Source organism: Bradysia coprophila, chromosome II (genome assembly GCF_014529535.1).
Source record: "Bradysia coprophila strain Holo2 chromosome II, BU_Bcop_v1, whole genome shotgun sequence".
Lineage (NCBI taxonomy): Eukaryota > Metazoa > Arthropoda > Insecta > Diptera > Sciaridae > Bradysia > Bradysia coprophila.
Window position 1 is genome coordinate 8,959,116 of NC_050735.1, and position 23,027 is coordinate 8,982,142.

At 36.1% G+C, this 23,027-nt stretch overlaps 3 protein-coding genes across 3 annotated transcripts; 2 read left to right on the forward strand and 1 right to left on the reverse strand.

Moving 5' to 3' along the window:
- The first annotated feature begins 856 nt into the window (after positions 1-856).
- On the forward strand, positions 857-2,892 carry LOC119071250. Its single transcript, XM_037176093.1, has 2 exons — positions 857-1,057; positions 1,126-2,892. Exon 2 carries the CDS (start codon positions 1,160-1,162, stop codon positions 1,697-1,699), a length of 540 nt encoding a protein of 179 aa, XP_037031988.1. The 5' UTR covers positions 857-1,057; positions 1,126-1,159; the 3' UTR covers positions 1,700-2,892.
- A 2,477-nt stretch (positions 2,893-5,369) lies between these two features.
- LOC119071145 (septin-1) lies at positions 5,370-11,816 on the forward strand. Its single transcript, XM_037175877.1, has 5 exons — positions 5,370-5,685; positions 9,257-9,449; positions 9,519-9,777; positions 10,608-10,973; positions 11,044-11,816. Exons 1-5 carry the CDS (start codon positions 5,662-5,664, stop codon positions 11,276-11,278), a joined length of 1,077 nt encoding a protein of 358 aa, XP_037031772.1. The 5' UTR covers positions 5,370-5,661; the 3' UTR covers positions 11,279-11,816.
- Positions 11,817-15,375: 3,559 nt separating this feature from the next.
- Positions 15,376-16,934, reverse strand: LOC119071131 (putative odorant receptor 83c). The gene is made up of 6 exons (XM_037175813.1): positions 16,677-16,934; positions 16,099-16,622; positions 15,934-16,033; positions 15,792-15,881; positions 15,571-15,726; positions 15,376-15,511 (listed from the first exon to the last, which is right to left on the reverse strand). Exons 1-6 carry the CDS (start codon positions 16,899-16,901, stop codon positions 15,455-15,457), a joined length of 1,152 nt encoding a protein of 383 aa, XP_037031708.1. The 5' UTR covers positions 16,902-16,934; the 3' UTR covers positions 15,376-15,454.
- Positions 16,935-23,027: the final 6,093 nt, after the last annotated feature.

Sequence of the window (23,027 nt, forward strand, 5' to 3'; positions counted from 1 at the left end):
TCGCCAAAAATAAGTGTGAAGTGTGAAGAAACACCCAGAAACATAAGGAATCGTAAATTTGTCTTGATGGCGTTTCTTCACACTTCGGCGTTTTTTCTTAGCGTTTCTTCACTGTCGATTTTCCTGGGCGTTTCTTCACACTTTGGCGACTTTTTTTGACAATTCATAATTTATGGTTGAAACGCCAAGAAATATCTCCAGGGTGTGAAGAAACTTCAAGAACCATGAAGAATAAAACTTGTCTTTATGGCATTTCTTCACACTTTGGTGATTTTTCTTGGCGTTTCTTCGCATTCTGGTGATTTAACAAATCAAGCATAAATTATGAATTGCCAAGAAAAATCGTCAAAGTGTGAAGAAACGCCTAGAAATATCAACAGAGTGTGAAGAATTGCCAGAAAAAATATCTTGGCGATTTGACTTTGGCGATACTTGACTGTCAAAGACACTGACAAAATTAGGGGCAAAATATTGAAAAGTGGAAGAATTGAATTGTTGATTCAAAATGAGAGAGGCAGTAAGTCACTTTCCACTTTTATCTCTAATAGTTACATAAAGGATTTTTTATGTGTGATGAAGGCGTTGAAGGCATAATTAGAGACGTGTCTAGCGATTGCTTCATCATGTTGCCATATGCCGTGGGAGAAATCGTGGAAAGTCTGTCTTGAGCTGTCCCAAAAATGGTTTATTTACTTGTTGTATTCTTCTGTTTGTTTATCTTCCTGTTTTTGGCTGGAAATACAAACCATCACATTCTCAATTTCGAATAAGGCGCCAAACAAAGACAACCTCCAGTACACGTTCCCGTTATGATGAGAGAGCGCTTTGCTGTTAAACGTCCGAAGCAAAAGAAAATTGAGAGAGTATCGTGCTCATTTTGACAGATCCCACAACCCAGATGCATTGTTTTAATCTACTCTCAACGCTCTCACAAAACAGTTCAAGGGACTAGTACAATTCAGTGAAAGTAAAATGGCGAATGTTGATTTAATACGAAAACAATTTTTTTTTGTAAAAACCGTCTAACACTTTTGACGACATTTCATCCTTGTTAAAGGTTTGTTGCTTAAGTTTAAATGAACCAAATGGAACATTAGAGTAACGGAGGCATTCTTTTCATTGAAGTTACATTCTCCATCAAACAAAATCAACCCACAAAATGAACTCGCCACCGTACCACAATTCGACAAAGAGATCCCGTCTGACAGCGACTGATGCATCTATCGTACAATCCGAAAAGGAAATGCTTGAGAATTCGTCGTACATCATCAACACCTACGTTGAAATGACAAATGAAGAACTTCAGACGTGGCAAAAGTCCGTCATGAACCGATGTTTGCATGAAAATAAAGTCAATTACCTTCTCGACCAGCTGAAGAGTATGGACCCAACCGATTTCAATTATCCAGCCACCCGATTTTATCATTCGAATTCGGTTATGGGCCGGACGCGATCATTGAGTTTCGAAGACTGTGCTATCTCAATGGCAATCGACAACTGTGGATTACAACAAACAAGCGGATCAGACGTTGTGTTGGACTCGATGCGTAACGATAGTACAGAAGTGACTGTTGCGAACAGAGCAGTACGAGCACCGGACCCGATAAACCATTCGAATTTCATTGAGACAGCTGTTGCGGTAGCTATACAAGAAAAGGGGCTGTCGCCTAGTAACATTCAAGTGTCGCCGAACAGATAGTTTAGTGTGTTCGGATGTAATTGAAACATTGTTGAGTGGGTATGTGATTTAAAGTTCTCTGTTCTTGTTGACGCTTTCCCGCCCGGGGGGAAACGCATTAAAATAAACACCTCAAAGGTGGCGAATCTGTCGATGAGTCATTACGCTAACAGAACTTTTGTTTCTTAATTTCCATAGTGCAACGGTCCTTTATTACTGATCCATTTACCATTCGCTTATTGAATTGAACGATCACCGTTCTCATAAAAGATTTTCTCGTCATAGTAAAACAGAACGGACGGCTTTATCACCAGTTATCGACAACGACGACAACAATAAATACAGAGATCTGGCTAACGTGTGATAGCAAAGTAGAAATGAACTTCATTCCCTGAAGCGAAATTATTTTATTTCAGTCTGTCGAAAATACTTAGATCTGAAGTAATAGATTCGATAACTGTCCCGATGATATACTTGCCGTCTGTGGAAGGTTAATGAAAAAATAAATGTTTTGTGAAGAAGCGATGTGATAAGATGCTGAAAGTTGCTATCAGTGCAATCATTTTCGATAGTCTGACAAGAAAGTCATGTCCAATCGGAATCTTCTCTCCGTATTGCCATACCACTAGGGAAGAGGTGTTCCTTTCCGTTTTATTCCAATTCAAATCAATGATGAATCTGGAAATCCTGTTTACTTCTTCACAATGAATGAGGGAGGGACTATTTTTGGGACAACGTTTTCCCATATTTTCTTGAACTTTCGAACATTTGTCCAAATTTTCACTTTTCCACACAAAAAAAAATTGTGAAAATTAAGGGAAATATGGGAAATTGTTTTACCAAGAGTATTCCCTGATTTGTTGTGTATCTTTTGAATATTTTGCGTAGCCGAACCTCCAGAATCAGCTGGTGATTAAGATAGGACTACTTCATTTCAGTGACACTAATTAAAAGTAGGAAAAAACAAAAAAAAAGTTTCAATTGTTGCAGTAACAGTGTCTTGTAATTTTAGAAATTATTTTAATTGTGCGTACTAATTGTTAGGCTTAGTGGACCGTTCTATTTTAATTTACATTTCAAAATCTCATCTGAAACATTTTTTTTTATTTTTCGATTTTATTTTTTCATAACTTAAGTAGATCGTAAAACGTGGAGCAGTTATTTATATGTACAAAAAATATATTCTATTCAATTAAATGCTTATTTGAGTTAAATGTTGTGGCTTTTATTTGGACTCGACAAGTGACAAATTCGAAACTGTTGAATTGAAGAACTCATTGCACTCCAATTAATCGGCTTAATATATGACAAAATTTTCATTACTGTTTCGCACACGTAAAAAGCCCCACTTTCATGTCTAAGTTGTTCTAGCTGTTATTATCAATTTTTTTAAATACGTTTGTTATTTTAAACGTCAAATGATTAGAGAAACGGAAAAAAACAACTCAGTTACGGCATTTTTAAGTGTGCAGAACAGTAATAGAAAATCAAACACTTATTGGTTAAGAATAGCAGAAAAATAAGTTTCCTTGTTTGGAAATTATTTTGCCAATTAGGAGTTTTCGACCAGGTGTAAATTAGTCAAACAATTTTGAATGATCATGATCATTCTAACAAATAAAATTTGCCCACTCCTGAGACATGGGCTACAATCACATCATATAAAAAAAAAGGTCCAAACAATTACGTACGTTATTTTACTTACTAAGCCACTATTACGGGCTTGCATTACATCCGAGGTTTCAAATTTTTATTTTGACAAGTGGAAATACAGCGCTTTTCTTCGGGTCAGGCCATAACATCCCCACTCGTCAAAATAAAAATTTGGAGCCTCGTACGTACAGTGCTTTACGTGCTTCTGGTCGGTAAATGCGAAAAATTAACTCAAGTAATTGCATTGAGTGAGCTCATTGAGTAACGGAAGCTCAGTGAGTAACGGGAGTTCAGTGAGTAACGGGAGTTCAGTGAGTAACGGGAGTTCAGTGAGTAACGGGAGCTCAGTGAGTAACGGGATCTCAGTGAGTAACGGGATCTCAGTGAGTAACGGGAGCTCAGTGAGTAACGGGAGTTCAGTGAGTAACGGGAGCTCAGTGAGTAACGGGAGCCCAGTGAGTAACGGTAAATTTCACACATGAAGTACCATTTCCCAAGGCTGTAAACGTTTGGGTCCCAAAGTTTACAGCCTTGCGATTTCAATCATTTACCCCATTGCTAAGTAAGGTATTTTATAAAAAAAACTTGAAAAAAAAAATTAAAAAAGTTGAGGTAAAGTTTTGGCTCCGTTTTACTACACGAACTTTTAATCTGGTTATGCCGAGAGTGAGAGGAGACATAATGTCGCGGTCTTTTTTCGCGGGTGGGGTCTCGACTTATAACTCATTGCCACCGAATATTAAAAAAATTAAATCGTTAACTAGCTTTAAGGTTGCATGCAGGGACCATTTTTGTGTCTAAGATTCATGTGTTGTACCCATTTCGTTATTTCATCGTTTCAGTGACTGAGTTATTTGCCTACGCCCACGAATAATGTGTCTATGCTTGTATGTGATTCTATTGTAGCTCTGTCCCAACTGTTTTTATTATTATTTGACTTAAGCGGTTTGTTATCGTACTTTGACTAGATTTACTGCCTGTTATGAACTTACAGTCTGAATTTTTCCTTATATTTAATTATTAATCTTGCGTTGATTGACATCCTACTGTAATATGTACTAAAAAAGGCTCACAGGCCTTACTCATATTATGACATAAATAAATAAACTAAACTAACTAAACTAAAACTAAGTTTTCGAATAAATAAATATGATATCTCACGTTGCAAGTAAAACAGCGGAGTCATAATCTTTCTAGTTTTTCTGAGAAAATGAAACTCTGTGATTGCGCCGAACCATAAACTTTAAATGTTACAGCCGATCTGCCGATCACAATATCAAAAAAAAAACTAATAAACGGAGAGCCTATAGTGTGAATTAGGCCACGGTTTGAAACCTATGCCATATTTCTACACCATCCGACGCGAAAACCATTTATTCTAACGAGAGTAGACTGGGGTATGTAATATTTGCCACTCATTAAAGAAAATACAAATTCACGACAAAATTTTTATCGACAAGTCTGTTGTACGGGACAAGCATTTGTTTAAATTTTAATTTGTACCAACGCACTTCAAGCATGAGTGGTTCTCTAAATAAGGTACTGAAACTTGACAGTGTGTCAAACAACTGTAAAACACTGTAAAAAAAATCATTTCATACAAAATAGTACAATATTTGGCAGTTGTAGACTATGATCACTTTTGCTTGTAGTGCGTTGCGTTAGAAGTTTTGTCTTCGTTTAGAACCATTAGGCCTTCATTCTGACATAAGTTTGGATTTTCTACGATGTAGGACGGTGGAGTTCCATATAAAGCGTTGTCTAATAATGAACTTGTATGCAATTCTTTCGTCGATTATCTATTGATTTTCTGAAGAGACGACAAAGTTCTGAAAGATCTAGATTACCTAGGAACGATCTAAAAAATATAGAAAAAATGATAGTCCAACATGTGAAAATAAATGGTGAAAACCGCGCCAATATTCAAAATAAATGTTAACAACAAAGAACGGCAGGACTACTCATTCTATTATATTTTTTGGTTTAACAAAATCTACACCACATCCACCGATTCGCGTTTTTATGAGGTGCGTGTGTTGGTAACAATGCAGTTTGAGCCATTCGTATAAATGTTTGTTGTTCAGAAAAACCGACGGCATTTTTATAGTTCCTAGTTTATTTTCGAACAGTGCGACGATTAAGTGAAACAAACATAAGTGTTGAACCGTTTAAATGAAATTAAGTTTCTGTACCCGAGTCGTTGTCCGTTCAAATAAAAACATTTTGCGTGTGAAAGAGGACTTTTGCAGTTTTGACAAGTGATTTATAGTAGTGATTATCCGGTCTGCATACCATTTCGATAAAAAGGATTACAAGTTTCAAACAAGACGATGTCTTCAGATACAGCGAAATCGGTAAGTGTACAATATTGACATGGCTTTAACAATAAATTCCTTTGCAAGGCTCTCCGACTGAATATTATTCGTTGTATTACATGAACATGTAAGCGAAATTAATGTCCCCTCCTTTGCCAATAATTCATAAGAAAAAAAGAAGTTAATTCGAAAGGGTGTGGTGTAATGTGCAAAATAATGTTAACGTCGTCTCGTAATGCGTTTATTCATTGTACAATTTTAACGCTGAGGTTTGCATGAAATACGTATCGCAAGTATCGCAGTTAGAATTAATTCAACCGTCCTTCTATATTCATATACACTTAAAATGCAAGTGGAATGCGTCAACAACATTATGTACTGTACATGATATATATGCCTACATAACAACGTACGTACATAATACATTCAGATCTTACAGAAGGAAACGATGTGTTCGTGGTACTATGAATGAATGTACGTTACCTGAAATATCAGATTTCTTCAAAACGAACTGTTTACCTATCGTTCGGTACTTACATTTTCGTGTGTACAGAAATGTACCTAGTTTTTATAGCCGTTGGACGGCTAACATCTCTTATCGATAACAACATAAGAAATAAACGACATGCTCTGACTAATACGCTCTTATATAGCAAAAAGAGTAAGGCTTGATTTCCACTTACAAAAAACCATTCCGTTTTGCCTCCGTTTAGCTACACCACCCTTTTTAATTGTTAAAAGTGTAAACGGACAAAAAGCGGAGTGGTTTTTCAACAATGTGGAAATCAAGACTAATTATCAGATCAACGCACCTCAAGCAAAGGTGCTTTGAGTGACAGTTGTCAAATAGATTACTATTTTGTATTGAAAACTTTTCCCACATTTTTTTAAAATGAGAAAATTTGTCCTGTTTAAGTACTTTATTTAGAGTACCACTCATGCTTGAAGTGCGTTGTATGATAGTAAGACGACCGTCACGAACAGATCATATTAAAATTTCTTAAATCTAAAGGTTAAGGAAATTAACGCAAATTTTATCTCTTCTCGATAATACACTACCGTTCAAAAGTATTCGATCATTGTGTGTTTTCAGTGTAAATTGACAAACTTTAAGAGGGCGCCAAAAATCGAAATGGTACCGGATTTTCACGAAAGATGACGCATTCGATAGCTTGATCCTTAATATTTAAAGGAAAAAAATATTTTCACCAAATATGAAAATTTCGAGAATTTTCAATTTTTCCGATGGTCTGCATAGCCGGGGAACAACTTTGTTCCTCGACTCTGCAGACCTCTGCAAAAATTAGGATTTCTCAAAATTTTCATATTTGGTGAAAATATTTTTTTTTATTTTTCCTTTAAAGATTAAGGATCAAGCTATCGAATGAGCCATCTTTCGTGAAAATCCGGTACCATTTCGATTTTTGGCGCCCTCTCAAAGTTTGTCAATTTACACTGAAAACACACAATGATCGAATACTTTTGAACGGTAGTGTATCATCAATTGAGGCCTGGTTACGAACAAGAAGCTATACTTGCTATTCGCCTATTCTTTCCTGACGACGCCGGAAGTTGAACATTAGAATTCCTTTTTGCAAAGTAATTTTATATTTAGGACCTTACTAACCAGAGATCATCGTTCATTATTACAGTCATCGACATACCGATTGAAAATTGTTATTGTTCAAATGTAGGTGAAATTTATCAACCGCAAACTTAATTATTTGGCGACGATATGTATTCAATCAAGCGTCAACTCGCCAATAAAAATTATCAAAATTCACTATTGCAAACAGTATATTACTATACCAACCACATTCCAATGCGCTTTGGCATACATAAAAATAAAAAAAAAACAAATTCGAATTCGGAATGTTGAACTCAAATTTTAATTTAAATAAAGAGAACACAACATATTACTACGCGTATCTAATGTGTCCGCTTATGAATGTTAACATCTTGCATACGATATTGTAATGTTATACACATACGATGTGTTTAGATATATTACGAAGTATATGACTCGAAAAGAGTATCCATATGCAAGTTAACATGTGAATCATCGTCGTAAATTAACAAAATAAAAAATTAAAAAATGTTTTCCTTGTCGGCTAATCTGTCATCAAGTACAGACTTTTCAAACAATCCTAATCATTGTAAACAATTTTACACGCAGTCAGACTTAACCATTGTAGATTATACATTTCATTGATGATGCACAACATCTGCTTTTTATATATATGTATATGATTCTGACGATGGTTCTGTATACAACTGTAAACCGACACAACTAAATCAACAACAACGACCACAATAAACGCTAGCTAACGTCATCTTATCAAAATGCATGTTAAAACAAATGAAAAAGTTGATTTCATTGTGTCGAACTCAGATCGAAACAAGTAATAGATAAGGTAACCATCCTAAAGATATGCCAGCCGTCTTTGAAAGGTTAAACTTAGATATTGAAAGACAGATCCCATCATTGTTCTGATTGACGTCGATTGATATTGTTGAGGCTATCAGCATTTCAACGTAGCAAAACTACACCAGACGAATGTGCAGTGCACTATGATAAGATAAGTTCAGGGGTAATAAATGACGAGCTCTGACTCAGTCTCATGGAGTCTTACATAGCAAAAAGAATGTTTAAATAAATGAAGTAAAAGATTTTAAATCATATAGATCGTGGATTTGAGCACTATTTCACAGGACTATCAATGATTGATGCTGTCGGCAAGTCGGTCAGTTCTGTCACTTCATCGAACAATATTTTCATGGACAATGTGATCGAAAATTTAATTTCCTAACAAATGAATTTGATTTTTAAATTTCGTATCTCAAAAGACCGACTCGAAGGCAGTGCCATCGCTGATTTTTGCAGTAGTGACGATAACAATTTTTACAATCTATATATTGAAAATACTTGGATCAAAAATGAAGTAATAGATCACTAGTAAAACTGGTGGCATAGTTGCTGTCTGCGACAGGTTCACCACGTTCACCATCACCATCATCATTATGTCACTAAGCAAGCATATTAGTAGTCATGGCATCTGGTCCTTTTTCTCTACGATTATATTCCATCGCTCCATGCTCCATCGCTCCATGCTAGTCCATTCTTCGAGCGCCCTGGACTATGGTCACATATTGGTCTTTATGAAGATGCGGTGCACGCTATACACTGTATATGTTACAATGAAATGTATGTTCGTTGCGAACGAAGTAAGGACTACACTATGTGTGAAATGTTGTCGAAACTAGATACTCACACAATCTTACGTGTAAGCAGCCTCTCACTGCTGATGCACGAAAGGAGTTTTATTTTTTATATGGATGAAGGGCAATACATTCTTCATACAACACCCGAAGTGTTTTTTAAGCCAGTCTGGCACTGCGTAGAAATGTGCGAAAATTCTATCAAAATCTTAAAGCTCCCTCTGTTTTGGCCCTGAAACTGGCAAATGAGATTTTTAACCAAACGCTATTGGAACTTGGAACAAAAGAAGTAACAGATTACATATTGCGATTCGTTTCTTGTCGACTTTTCGACCTAATTTGTTTAATAGCTAGTCCCTTCGCTGGTAATAATACTCTTTTTTTTAACTAGTTTTCCAGCCTGGAGACTCCGGGCTACGTTGGTTTCGCCAATCTACCGAACCAAGTCCACAGAAAATCAGTCAAGAAAGGCTTTGAATTTACACTAATGGTCGTCGGCGAAAGTGGTTTGGGAAAGTCAACACTCGTTAATAGTTTGTTTCTAACCGATTTATATCCAGAACGTTTGATACCCGGAGCGGTCGGTAAGTTGATTTTACCAAAATTGATTCAAATTAATTGACAGTCAACCAATCATCGTTGGTTTATTACAGAAAATCAAAAACAAACAGTAAAACTCGATGCATCAACGGTGGAGATAGAAGAGCGTGGTGTTAAATTACGACTTACCGTGGTCGATACACCTGGTTATGGCGACGCAATCGATAATTCGGATAGTTTTAGTGCCATATTGGAGTATATTGACGAGCAATATGAACGATTTTTGCGCGACGAGAGTGGTTTGAACCGTCGAAACATCGTAGACAATCGAATCCACTGTTGCTTCTACTTCATATCTCCGTTCGGCCATGGGTAAGTGATCCGAAACTATCGGTATTTTTCAATCGTCTCTTGACTATGCTTTCAATTAGTAGAAGTACGACCGAAGCATTTTCTCTAAATTTAAAAACTTTATTTGGGTCGAGGTCGGACGTTAAGGTTTTTGAGGTTTTTTTGCCTGTTGATTCGGATTAGGTTTATTGTGTCGATAGTTCGCACATTGTGGAATGTGGCGATTGGCTGCAGTTTCGTTGAACCGTCGCAAACAGTGCGGACACTGAACATAGTCAGGATTCAGTGATGGAGGTGGAGCGGGCAGGTCGGCTAAATTTCCTCCCATTTTCAAAATTCTTGCCGCCTCACGAGCATTTCGAAAGGCTTGTATCAATTCTTCGTGGGTTTGTCGCCAATTGTTTTTGGTCGGAGCATACTTTTGTTTAATGTAATTGCCACCGCCGCGGCGCCATTGCAGTTGTCTCTTCCCAGATGATTGTAAGAAATTTTCCAGCGATGTGCCTGCCATTCGTTTCTTAGCAGAATCGAATATCGGTCGTTTGGATGAGAGTTTCCTGCAGATCTTTTCGTGTGCACTAAGTCGATCTGAGACGAATGTTCGTTGACAATTCCGACAAGGACGAAGCTCCAGTCTCGGAACCATCCGAGCCATCACTGGTAATTTTTTGCGAATCATTGTGGCACTTGGAGTTTTATTTTAAAAAAACTGAAAATTTTGAAGATCCTGTCCAAATTGAAAGTTTCAAACAACTACTGACAACGCGACTTCATTTCTTACCCGCATCCTTTGATTGCCTGCATCAGAGTGACTATATTTTGTCTAAGTGTTGCTGTTTTGACTGTTTCAGACTCAAACCTCTGGACATTGAATTTATGAAGAAGCTACACTCCAAGGTCAACATCGTGCCGGTCATTGCCAAAGCTGATTGTCTAACGAAAAAGGAGATCCTACGCTTAAAGTGCCGCATTTTACAAGAAATCGAGGAGAATGGAATCAAAATCTATCCACTGCCCGATTGTGATAGCGACGAGGACGAAGAGTACAAAGAGCAGGTGCGTCAGCTAAAAGAAGCCGTCCCATTTGCGGTATGCGGTGCAACGACACTGTTGGAGGTAAAAGGACGAAAAGTAAGGGGTCGCCTGTATCCGTGGGGTGTGGTCGATATTGAAAATCCCGAACACTGCGACTTCATCAAATTGCGTACCATGTTAATGTAAGATAAGATGATTGTTTGTCCGACCAAACGAAACCCCGCTGATAATTTTCTCTTTTCGTTTCATTAGAACGCACATGCAAGATCTGCAAGAAGTTACACAGGAGGTGCACTACGAAAACTATCGTTCCGAACGTTTGGCTAAGGGTGTGAAAAAGACTGTGACCACCAAAGACGATGAGGCGATAACGAATGGTAACGGCGTCGTGGACAAGGATCGCATTTTACTGGAGAAGGACGCTGAATTGCGACGAATGCAAGAAATGTTGGCCCAGATGCAGGCAAAAATGCAAGCTCAGAAGTAAAGATTTGTGATTCTCCTGCTAGTTTGGAATTGATTCCTATAGTTTCTTCGGTTCGACGTCAGTATTTAAGATTTTTATTTTTAATTATTTGAGCTCAATATTATGTGACCGTTTATGAATCTCAAAATTATTTGTTAGTTCTTTCATACCTCTCTTTCCGCATTGAGAAGAGGTCGATATTTTTTTTGTTGAAATAAATTTTTTTACTGGTTGGACTTCGTATATACTTCTTTACAAGATTTTCGGGGCGTCACACATTTTCCATGAACAAAAAAATTGAATTGGGAATGTAAACTTAGTGGAGCTGGCTCGCAGGGTCTATTTTTGGGAACTCTAATTCTGATTTTTTTTCGCCCTGCTGGCTAGCACTCAGTGAGTAATTTAAATAAATAAATATTCAAATTATCTTCAGAATATCAGCATTGTATTCATAGCATAATATTATAGTTCTATGATACATATGACATTAGATTCTAGTACTTAAAGTGGCATTTAATTATATTTTTATTTGGCTTTGAGAATATATTTTGATACAAAGGATTTGTGTTTCACTTACTTCATTTATTATTCCATTGACTGAAAGTCAGGGTCTTATGACAGAAAATCACCGGAAACGTCTGTAACGCTAAGTTCATAGATTGCAATGGGCAGCGCCGTGTTTTTTTACGTTGCGATTAAATACGCAACGATTTGATCTACACGGGATTGCATTCCAGACGTCGTATTCATGCGAGGCGTCAGGTAATTTGGCACACCATACAAATTGATGGTGTGCCAGATTAACCTATAAGGAGCGAGTCTGGCACAGTAACTGCTCGTTACTTGTAGTAAAAGGGCGCATACTATGCGTGTGCCAGATTCCCTGATGCCAAGTAGATGTCAATTTTTAGTGAGTTTGTCAGCAACTCGTTCAACGTTGCAGACTCACGGCTATCATGGGAAGGGATCAGTGGAAACAACTGATGATGGCTGGATCACCTCAGACCGCCGCTGAATCCCGAGGTCGAAACAGCGTCTTTGCCTCATTGTTTTCACTTTACGTGATCCATATGGGTAAGGGAAGAGCTTCCTTGCTCTGTTGGTTTTTGGATTTTATAAGAATTTTAGCTGTTGACTCTTTGAATTTGTAGACATTTTCTATGAATTCTTGTTTACCGTTTTATTTTTTATTTGTAAGCGTTTTGGCTGTGAAGAGTTTATTCGAAGGCATTCCAGCTTCTTAAATTTATAGGCATTTCAGCTCCTTTCAGTACCTCTTTGTAGGCATTTCAGCTTTGTTATTTTGTTCTTTTCAAAAATTCTTTCTATATTTTTAGTCTAATAGCCTCGCGCTGTTGGTGAGTTCTTCTGTTGCATTTGTCCGTTGCTAAATCGTAAAAAAACCCGTTGCTGCCCATTTCAATCAATATTTTGAAAATGTTCTATTGGCAAAAAAACCTTAAATATAGAAAACGTCCATACTACTTGTTACGTATTACCTACCGCGATACCTCGAGTAACCGATTTTCAAAACTTTTGAGTAATGAAATTCTCAATAGATTTTTTTTTTCCTTTTTACCCTTTTTACCGCAATAACGTGACTAATTTTTATCCTATAGATCACCTTCAAAATACTGTACTTTCAGATGTAACCTCACTTAAGTTTCGTTAAATGTTTCGTTCATTCATTCATTCATTTGTATGAGATTTTTTTAACGTGGATGGCATTTCAAACGTTTTTTTTTTTTTGTTTTTTTGAAATTCTTGAGGTTGAATTCGTAGATGGATAATAGGGGTGTGCGATGGATGAAGGATCGAGACTGGCGTAGTCCACAAAAAGTTGTTATCGTCACTAGATGTCAAAATCAATTTTAAAAAATTCATTTACAGTTGTGACAAGTCATAGAGCTAAATTTTCGAGTTTTCGGCCTTCCACCTATATCGACCTCTACCAAAAAAATTCTTTGACATTTTTGTTAGCTGAATCAGTCCTATTCTACTAATTTGAGTCTAATGCAACAGAAAAAAAAAATCAGGAAGAAGTTTGCCGGAAAAGTCTTCTTCGTGAGAAATTTGGCGACTATGAAATATTGAGTAGATCTTAAACTTGAAAAATAGAAACTTCTTCCAGAAAATAAGTGTGTTTTTAAACGACAAGCTTTGAAGAAACTGTTATTTTAACAATTGTAGAGTTTGCCGGTCCGAGCCGAAGGTGACGCATTCAAATACACGTGTCAAAATAACAGTTTCTAAAGCGAGTTGCTTAAAACATACAAGTTGATCTCGAATTAATGAATTACATCGCACCCAATTTATGCTATTTTATTTGCTGTCACATCCGCAAACTTTGACATTAACCATATTCAATCCAATTAAAAACAAATTAATTCTAAAATATTTTAACGTGACAACATGTAATGAACAATTTACGTAGGGGGTAAACATACATGTAATGACAATTTTCCGGATGGGATAGCTAATAAAAACACTTACTATTTGCCAGTTCTTCTCAAAAATTGTGTATACCGACATACCAACACTAAATTACGTTGTGTATCCCGGTTTTAAATATTCATGAATTTAGTTTTACTTAGTTTCATGCTGATTGTGATATAGGCTTCATCGCATCTATAATCGACCACCCTAATATAATGTGGAGTGTAGTGGATATCATGTAATGTATACGAGTTTCCGTTACTAATCAATCAATTTTCCCCAATTAAACTTTTACACTCTTCGTTCTTTACAATTTTAACGAGACTAATAGTTTCGTTACATTGTTTACGGAATATGAAATTGTGCGAACATTGTCTATTGTGAGAGACTACGTGTAGATAATTCTTTTTGCAGCGCATATAAACGTATGTTTGATTTAATAGTTATTTGTTTACAAAATGAAGAAAATAAGAAATTTCAACAAGAGCAATGTTTGCGGCTAGAGCGAAGCGAACCGTTTTATACACGAAGCCATTTTTCAAACACGAACATTGAGAATTCGGAATGAGAAAATATTTTCGCCAGTTTTTTTTCTTCGCTGAAGAAAGCGGTGAGAAAATAGAAACTTTCTCTTCCGAATTAGTCGGGTAACAGCGACTTTTTATAATTTATTTTGACAAATAAGCTTATTTTAAGAAACTAATTCTTCTACAACATATGACAAAAACACAATTTTCTATTTTTAAAGATGAATTGAAAATCTACAAATCACATAAACTATTGTTTATGTGGGTTAGTAAATGAAAGTTCTAAACTGTTCTAAAAAACTTACAGCCTCCTGACAGTCTTTTTGAATATTTAATGACTATTTCGTAGTTCGTGTGATGAAAAATCATTAAAATGGTTTTTAAAAATATTTTAACTATCGGCAAATAAATTCTGTAAACGCAGCATCGTTCTATTTTGTATGAAGAATATAATTAAATTTTCCTGACTAATTGTCATTACTGACATTATCAACAACACAATTTTCTCAATGCATTCGAGTAGAGGGTCTTGATGCCTTGGGACCAAAATCGAGGTCAATTTTGGAAATTTTCTCTCGATTTTTTCCCTCTGCATGAAGTTTTTTTGTATACTTGATTTGGACGATGTTTCTAAGCTATTTTCGCGAGTTGTAGCCCGAAAGAAGTGAGGTCCAAACCAATAACTAATTCACCGCATGGATGAAATAGTTTTTTTTTCATATGTGATGTGCGGTGTGATTTACCTTATTTTCTCACCTCATTTTGTTGTCGAAAGACCTTTCCAATTAAAAAAATGTTGTTGGAATTTTCTATTATAAGTGACGAAGACCGAAACTTTCGTGTTTTAAGAAAGTAGTTAGTAGACGCACTCAGCATGTCAAATCGAGATTTCTTTGTGGTAAATGAAAATCGTTTTTCACAGAAGTTATCCGTAACGGCTGTAAACAAATAATTCAACGAAATGTTTCAACTGGGTTTTTTCTCTTTATTGTTATGGTATGGGAAGCTTTAACTAAACATTTAACGAATTTAAGCTTTCTGTAGCTTTCCTACTTTTTTATAGTAAAAATGCAAAAATTGCAGTTGTTTATGACGTGTAAATTTCTAATGCGTGGACAGTAACATCATGCAGAGTTCATTGACCATAGTGCCCACGATGAACAATAAGCATAAATTAGACTTTTCAATTTCTCCTTTTCAGTGATGCAAACAAACATTCTTTTGAGGGTATACATCACTGTACTTCAGAATTGATTAAAATCATTCCAACAGAGTAAGTTCTTTTCAAGGCCTGAAACAGTTTACATTTGATCTAATTAAATGCTCAGAAGAGTGTTAGACTAAGCTTACAGCAATGTACGTTTTCACGTTCAACGACTCAAAACCACCAATCGTGAGTAAATGTGGTTTCTGAGCATTCAAAACCATAAAATTAACTTTTTGTTGCTCTGCTACCGGGAGATATACCAGGGTAATGTCGCAGATTGCATTGTACATTTTGTCATTCTAGGAATATAAGAAAAATAATCGATTTTTGTCTGCGTCAATATTACAGTTTAGGCGTGGTATACGGCGATTTCAAAAATAGTTCCCAGTAGACTGTACTCGAACACTTGAAAGAACGCTGTTGCCATAAAGAAGTATGCTGGAAACCAATCCATCTGCAAGAAGCAATCGCATAAAACTCTGGAGCGTCAGTGGTATTGGACTTACAATTAAAATAACGTAGAGAAGGACAATCATGATCGTATTTGCCATCGTAATCTGAACAAGACATATTTCATGGTATGCCAATTTCAAAGTTTTCGTAAAACTAAAATTGTAAGAGGAAATCATTAGTTGTAGTTCACTGGAACACTGAATCGTGTCCGTCCTAACTTCACAAAGTCCATGTGCATCAAAATCAAATTCCTTAAGGATGCTCTAACATCTATGGTGTTTGTATTCCGTTCATTCTTTGCCACCAAAGAATTGAAGTCATCAACTTCATTCCGAAAAATTTGAGACAAGGTGTAAGACTGAAGCACCAAAACCATCAAGCCAAAATCAGTAGCCGCAGTGCCAATAACAAACACAAACATTATGTAAGCCTGAAACACTGCCAGACACATATATCCGGTAAGTTCTTTGTCATTCAACATAGGGATGTACGTGGGCAATATAGGTTCCACTTTTCCAATCAAGAGATAGGTAATTGATGGCTTCAGCACCGTTAAGATGGCGGTAACAATGAGAAACGAAATACCGCCTTTGAAAATGAAGACAATTATGTTGACCGCCTTCGTTAGCTCAGTTTTATTGTGACTAGTATCCCTGTTTGATCTGTAGACTTTAAGATTAAAGTCGCACATGGCCTTCATCTCCTTATGGTTTTTTAGAAGGCTATGGAACTTAACAATTCCCTGCAATTAATTAACAATTCAGTCTGTAAGTTTATCAGATCTCTATGTCTTTACCTGACAACAGAATGCTAAGAAAGTGCAGCACATTAGTTTGTCATCGAATGGATACGCGTAAATTGTCCAAACACAGCTCAGAAACAGAGCATATAGTGAAGAAATAAGACAATAGGCGGGTGGTGCAACCTTGAAGTCATCAACGAAAATATCCAATCCGCCGAGTTGAGCTAGCTGACGGAACCAATGGTACACGCAAGTATAGAATAGATCATCCGGTTCCATTTTTTTTTTTTTCAAACTGAGAACTAGAATTGACAATTACTATTTATTAGCTGATTAAGTCGAGTTTGAGTTTGGAAACAGGTTATTGATTTAAATTGTAGATGGATCTCGGAAAATTAACACCGTCGTCTTCGTCGTTTGCGGAGTCTTTATTTTTGGCCATATTGTTAACACACAAAAGTGATTCATTTATCGTAGGGAGAAGATAGAAAATTCCAACGAGATCGAATTTTTTTAATATCTGCTTCATACGAAAGTTGACCATTACGTCGCAATTTACCCCCTGCGCAAATAATCAATTACATGCGGTGTGGACTGTTTTATGTTAATTTTTTTCATTTTCTATAAATCTGAATCAGACATTATGTACAATACAATAAAAAATTCAAAAATATTATCTGATCCGAAGGCAAGAAAACACGAAGAACGAAATTTCGGAAATATAGCACACATACAAGTGCAAAAAATACGAATCACAAAAAACGAAGAGAAAAATGAAATTAAGAAATGCAGATTTTCAATTATTTTCAAATATTTGTATATTTCGCGCGATTTCTCAAAACGTAAGTTACGTTACACAAACATCCATGTGATCTTTACGCATAAAGTTACTTTGACAATACTTATCTACCCTATATTATATCGATGATCAAAACACGTTATCGATGCCTCGTGTGTTTCGAGCGGTTTCTTTAGTAATACTCAAGTATTGACAATTCAGGAGTGAAATAGTTATTTGTTCACTGAAGGAAATAAGTTCGAAACTTCTTTTTGCTACAATCTGGTCACTAGTCAGCCGATAACATAAAATTTTTCCATTTTTTTTCGAGGTAAATACAACGTTTTTCACAACGCAGGTGAGAAAATTGTAATTTTCTCCCCTTCGCCGAAAACCTATGTTGTGAAAAACGTTGTGTTTACACTGGAGAAAAAGTTGGAAATTGCATTCTTCTCGTTGACCAAATAACTATTTCACATCAAACGCTCCAGACGTTTCAGCCGAGGTTATGATTATTTTTCCACATGGAAAAACTGTAAAAAGGGACTCGTCAAAAGTAAAGGGACTCATAACGTCAAAAGAAGCAAAGTTGACGTTTCCGTGTTAGTGGTGTGTGTGATATAATTTTTCAATGAATTTCGGGTCATAATTCCTCTAGAGGTAGATTACTCTATGTTTTTTCGTCTGCGTTGTGAAAGCGAGTCGTTAAACACGAAATATGTCTATTACAAACGCAAATAGCTCTTTTTTCTTTTGATTAAAAGAAGACCTATCCTAACCTAACTTTTCACAGACGCAAATAGCTCTTTTTTCTTTTGATTAAAAGAAGACCTATCCTAACCTAACTTTTCACAGACTGAAAGGAGAACCTTCACTCCATTTTACTTAACATGCAAATTATTTTGTTAAACGACTCTAAATGACACCACAAATAATAAATTTGGCCAATATAATCAATAAAAGCAATGTGAAAATCAGTGAAATTACTTTCTTCTAATAATAGCTTTGTTAATTTGTTACGTATTGCCAGTCCGTTGCTTTCCAACGCAATGGAGAAACTGATCAGAGACTATATCGTTAAAACCAATGCTAAAATAGTCAGAACGCTTGTCTAATCGATTAGTTTACTTTGTTTCATGAAATTAATTAACATTTAATTGGTTTGGAAGGAAAGCTAAAGGAAATGCTTTCTTTAAAAATACATCGGCGACATGATGACGGGGTTTAATATGCTAGTTTGTTTAATTTATCAATTAGGCGGGAACATACCACATACCTCTTTTTATTTTTAAGAGATTTTTTAGTAGAGTGTACCCTGTACTCCTGTACATCACCAGTTTATAATAAAAAGTAGTTGGAATCAATCATACCAATTATATACCATTTTAACTGTGAAGAACCTTGCCAGTTTTTTTTTTAGATTTTTTTCTCCTCAGATTGATGGAAATATAGTGAAGCTCCTTCTAGTTACCCCTAGTCACCTGAAAAACGCTATAAAAAACATAAATAAATAGTCGAAAAACCTTGATAGCATGATTGAGATCTCGAGTTATAGGATCAGGAGCAAGGCAATGTACCCAGAAATGATAAAATTTGAGGAACTTACCTCGAGGCTAAAGAAAAAAAATTACTCAAATCGACCAAGTGGGAGGGGTGATAAAGACCTTGGAATGGGTGAAAATTGGGCTACTCACACATAGAATGACTGGGGTGAATTTTCGGTGTTCGGCATGTGCGGTTTTTATCCGACATTTTTGAATTTTCAAATTTCGTCAAAGTCTCGAATTTCGTTGAATTTTCGAATTTCGTTAAATTTTCAATTCTCTTCAAATTATCAAATTTCGTCAAATTTTCGAATTTCGTCTTCCACAACGAGTGATATTCCAACAAAAACCTGTACAACTTCTAAAATGAATGATATCGCTGAACTTCATGCAGAAAATCAGGTTAAAAAATTAGCGATCCACAATCGGCAGATAATTCTGACGATCTAAACAAATGGTACTGTTCCATGTTCCTGCTTTGGCAATGATAAACGACATTTGACAGAATCCTACGTTTTATCGCCATACACAGAGAGGTGTGCACAATTGGGTCTACCCACGTTAATTCGACGTCGGATCAACACAACAGTTATGATTACAGATGATTACCCTCAGCGCTTCCACTTGCTCCTTCAGACATCCAAAATTCATACTGTTGGACATACTGTGAATATCGATCCGACATTATCCCGTGACCAATTTCGTTCGTTACTTCTGAAACTTCTGAGTGAACGCTTTGGTCAATGGATGGAGCTATAGCTCCATTGTCTTATTTTCTGAACGCTTATTTACCTATTTATTGACGATTTCCGAATGATAGGACCTTCCTTAATCTATTTTATTATTCATTTCTTTGACGACAATCTTTTAATAGACGTTAATATCATTTGACCTGTAATATTTTAATTGTATTCTTTTTGCTTTTAACTATGTTTTCTAAAACATACTAACATACATAAGCAAATTGAATTATCGCATATAATATTCAACTTTGTCACATATATTATTCCTTCATATAATGATAATACAATATCAAATTATAATAACGTATAATAACGCATAATAATGTAATGGTCATAATGGCTCTACGTACCGTCATCTATTGCCCTTTTAAATAAGTAATAATTTTGAATAATGTATTTGGCAACAAACAGCACACGATCGAAATTGATGACAGTGTGTGGAGCCTTTCACAAAATACGCACGCAGAAAATAACAGATTTCAGAACAAAGTATAGGCACACCGAAGGTAACGCAAACGCTTAGCGGATCACAAACTTTACGGAATCCGTAAACGGAAATTAATGTTGGAACTGTTTGGTTATATTGACGTCTTAAGTGTGCCTAAAATTTGAATTTTAAGTGAAGATTCGATGAAAAAGTGAACCGAAAAATTCATTTCAACGCTTCATATTGTATGAAAATGACGCTACGTTAGAAAAACCTCCGCACTTTTCATTTTGAATTTCGACCACACTTACGGCGTGAATTGAGTTTCAGCACGTGTTGCAATCTAACATATTGAATTTGACTTGTGGCCAATGTTTAAAAAATTATATTCACTCGAAACTGCGGTCACATGATGGAATGTGGTGAATGTGAAAGCTCTAGATAAGAATTTCAAGTTGTAGTTCCAATATGACTTTCACTTCGGTGTAACTTCGGTGTTTATCGGCTATTCTCATGATCAAGCGATGAAATACAGCATCTGTATTACAGATCCGCAAAAACACGAGGAACCTAAGTCTTGGGCAACGCAACGCAAGCTCACTGCATTTAAGGACGATCTCAATTGAATTCCACATTCCATAATAGAGTGATAAAGTTGTGATTAAGCATCAACATCAACGCACTTTAAGCAAAAGTGCTATTAATGCCAGCTGCCAAATATAGTACTATTTTGTATGAAATTTTATCACCACTCTTTTCACAGTGTAAAATTTTGTATGGTGCACTGTCAAGTTTCAGTACCCTTACCCTATTCACACCTTTCTTACGCAAGTCTTTCTAACGCAGCGTCATTTTCATACAAGGAAGCGTTGAAATGTATTTTTCGGTTCACCTTTTTCATCGACTCGTTCACTGGAAATTTAAATTTTAGGCACACTTACGGCGCGAATTTAGAGTACCACTTTTGCCTTGAAGTGGGTTGGGTACATGCATAGGAAATAATGGAAATAATGGCGATCGACGTTACCTCGAAGTAGCGCTGCGTAAAAGAGCAGTCGAATCCAATATTTTGAATTTTTGAATGGGAAAACACATTCAAATTTCGATACTTATCGCCGTTGTTTTTAAAGAATAAGAGCCAGATTTTGCTAGGTTTGCATCCTTTAATTAATTTTATCGATTAACATACTCATTTGAGCAGAACGCTTGTAAAAAGTATGATATTGATATACAAATGATATGTCAATCGATAATCCTGAACCATGTGTGTGGTATAAAAAATCGATAAATACGCAGACGTTCTTCTTGAATATCACCTAAATGAATGTCTCACCCTGAAGAGAGTGCACCATTTATGAATAACCTTTGTCACTGCTTTTGATCTGTCTATGCATAATTTATTCAAGTTTTACTTTATAGCAGAGAGTTGGTCTCAAGTGCAGGGAAACGAATGAACGTTTTCAATACTTCATCAACCGTTTACCACTCCACACTCAACGTTCACAAGTAGTGCAACGATGTATTCGACTCGAGTTCATCCAGTAATCGATCGAATGATTTCTTTATTTCGCTGTATCGGAATTTGGTTCGTAGAAGACACACCTACAGCTAGTCAATTCGGAATGAAGGCATTCTATTTCATCTATTACCTGTTATTTCCCATTTCATTTGCATGCACTTGGAGCAATTTCTAGTGAAACCATTGACGAAAGTACATATTTTCTTAGCGGAAGCAGCAATTATTGCCACCGTTCTGACTTTGAAAATTTGGATGTTGCTGTGGAAACAGATGCAAATTATGGAGTTCCTAGATCGAATTTGTGTCTTCTCAATTCGGCATGAAGAAGAGTTCGCTTTTTTCAATGAAACAGTGGAAAGATTTATCAAATTTATTGTTGCATTCGCATGCGGTACTGTCTTTGCTTCGTTGGGATGTTCATTTTTCCCATTTTTTGGCAGTAAAAAGTCTTTAATTGTGCACATTGCGTTTAAATTGGACTGGAAAAACAGTGAAATTGGATTTTGGGCTGCGTACATTTTCTTTACCACCGAGAATGTTTTAACGATTCTATCGATGGCGTATTCCGTTATCATTTGGTACTTGCTGTTGCATTGTTCTTTAAGGTATAAAGTTTTAGGCATGGAAATAAGAAAGATGGGACGAGCGAGTGAGAGAGGTGCTGTTAAAATGTCGAAGAAGGAACGACTTACCATTTTTAATCAGGACTTGGGGGCGTCGATTAAAGCTCACCTTCATTTAAAAGAGTATGTACACGTAACGGACGTAACGTCAATAGTTAATTTTTTGTTTCCGAGGGGAGAAAATAGTAAATTCCAACTGAACTAGAGCTAAGCGAGTTGGATATTTCTATTTTTCACCAAGGCAAACACAACTTTTTCCATGTTTGCGTGGTGTGATGACCGTTATCTCTCTACGAAACTGAAACATCAATTCGCTATTATGATCACTAACGCCGTGTAGCTCTATGTTTACGTGACAGTTCGTTCAAACGATAGAAAAGAGAGGTAGTGCGATTACAGCCTAGGGCTGAATTCACAGTCGTCCGTTTAGCTCTCAACTTTCTAAACGGTGTTTGTATGATTCCATCATAACAAAAACTGAATAATAGTAAGGAAAACGCCAGTTTTTTATGGCAATTTGAGTGGAGAAAATAAGGTTAAGCACACCGCACACATGACATAGTTATTTATTTAGCGAGGAATTTTCATTTATTCGGATGTTGTCACCCGAATCATCCGAGAAAATGAAATTTCGAACTTTCTTCCCGATGTTAACATTCTAATTAGTACGACGTTTTTCACAACTCCCGAAGTTTCAGCTGGGGTGAGAAAATGATAATTTTTTCGCCTGTGTTGTAAAAATACTATTGGTCGCCCGTTGAACATTTTTCC

Bases quoted from the DNA above. Each gene is read 5' to 3' on its own strand.
- LOC119071145 (XM_037175877.1), top strand. From the start codon at position 5,662: ATGTCTTCAGATACAGCGAAATCG. The intron at 9,450-9,518 runs GTAAGTTGATTT...GGTTTATTACAG, and splicing joins TTTGATACCCGGAGCGGTCG to AAAATCAAAAACAAACAGTA. The intron at 10,974-11,043 runs GTAAGATAAGAT...TCGTTTCATTAG, and splicing joins AAATTGCGTACCATGTTAAT to AACGCACATGCAAGATCTGC.
- LOC119071250 (XM_037176093.1), top strand. From the start codon at position 1,160: ATGAACTCGCCACCGTACCACAATTCGACAAAGAGATCCCGTCTGACA.
- LOC119071131 (XM_037175813.1), bottom strand. From the start codon at position 16,901: ATGGAACCGGATGATCTATTCTATACTTGCGTGTACCATTGGTTCCGT. The intron at 16,034-16,098 runs GTTAGGACGGAC...TTACAATTTTAG, and splicing joins ATGCACATGGACTTTGTGAA to TTTTACGAAAACTTTGAAAT. The intron at 15,512-15,570 runs GTAAGCTTAGTC...AAACTGTTTCAG, and splicing joins ACGTGAAAACGTACATTGCT to GCCTTGAAAAGAACTTACTC.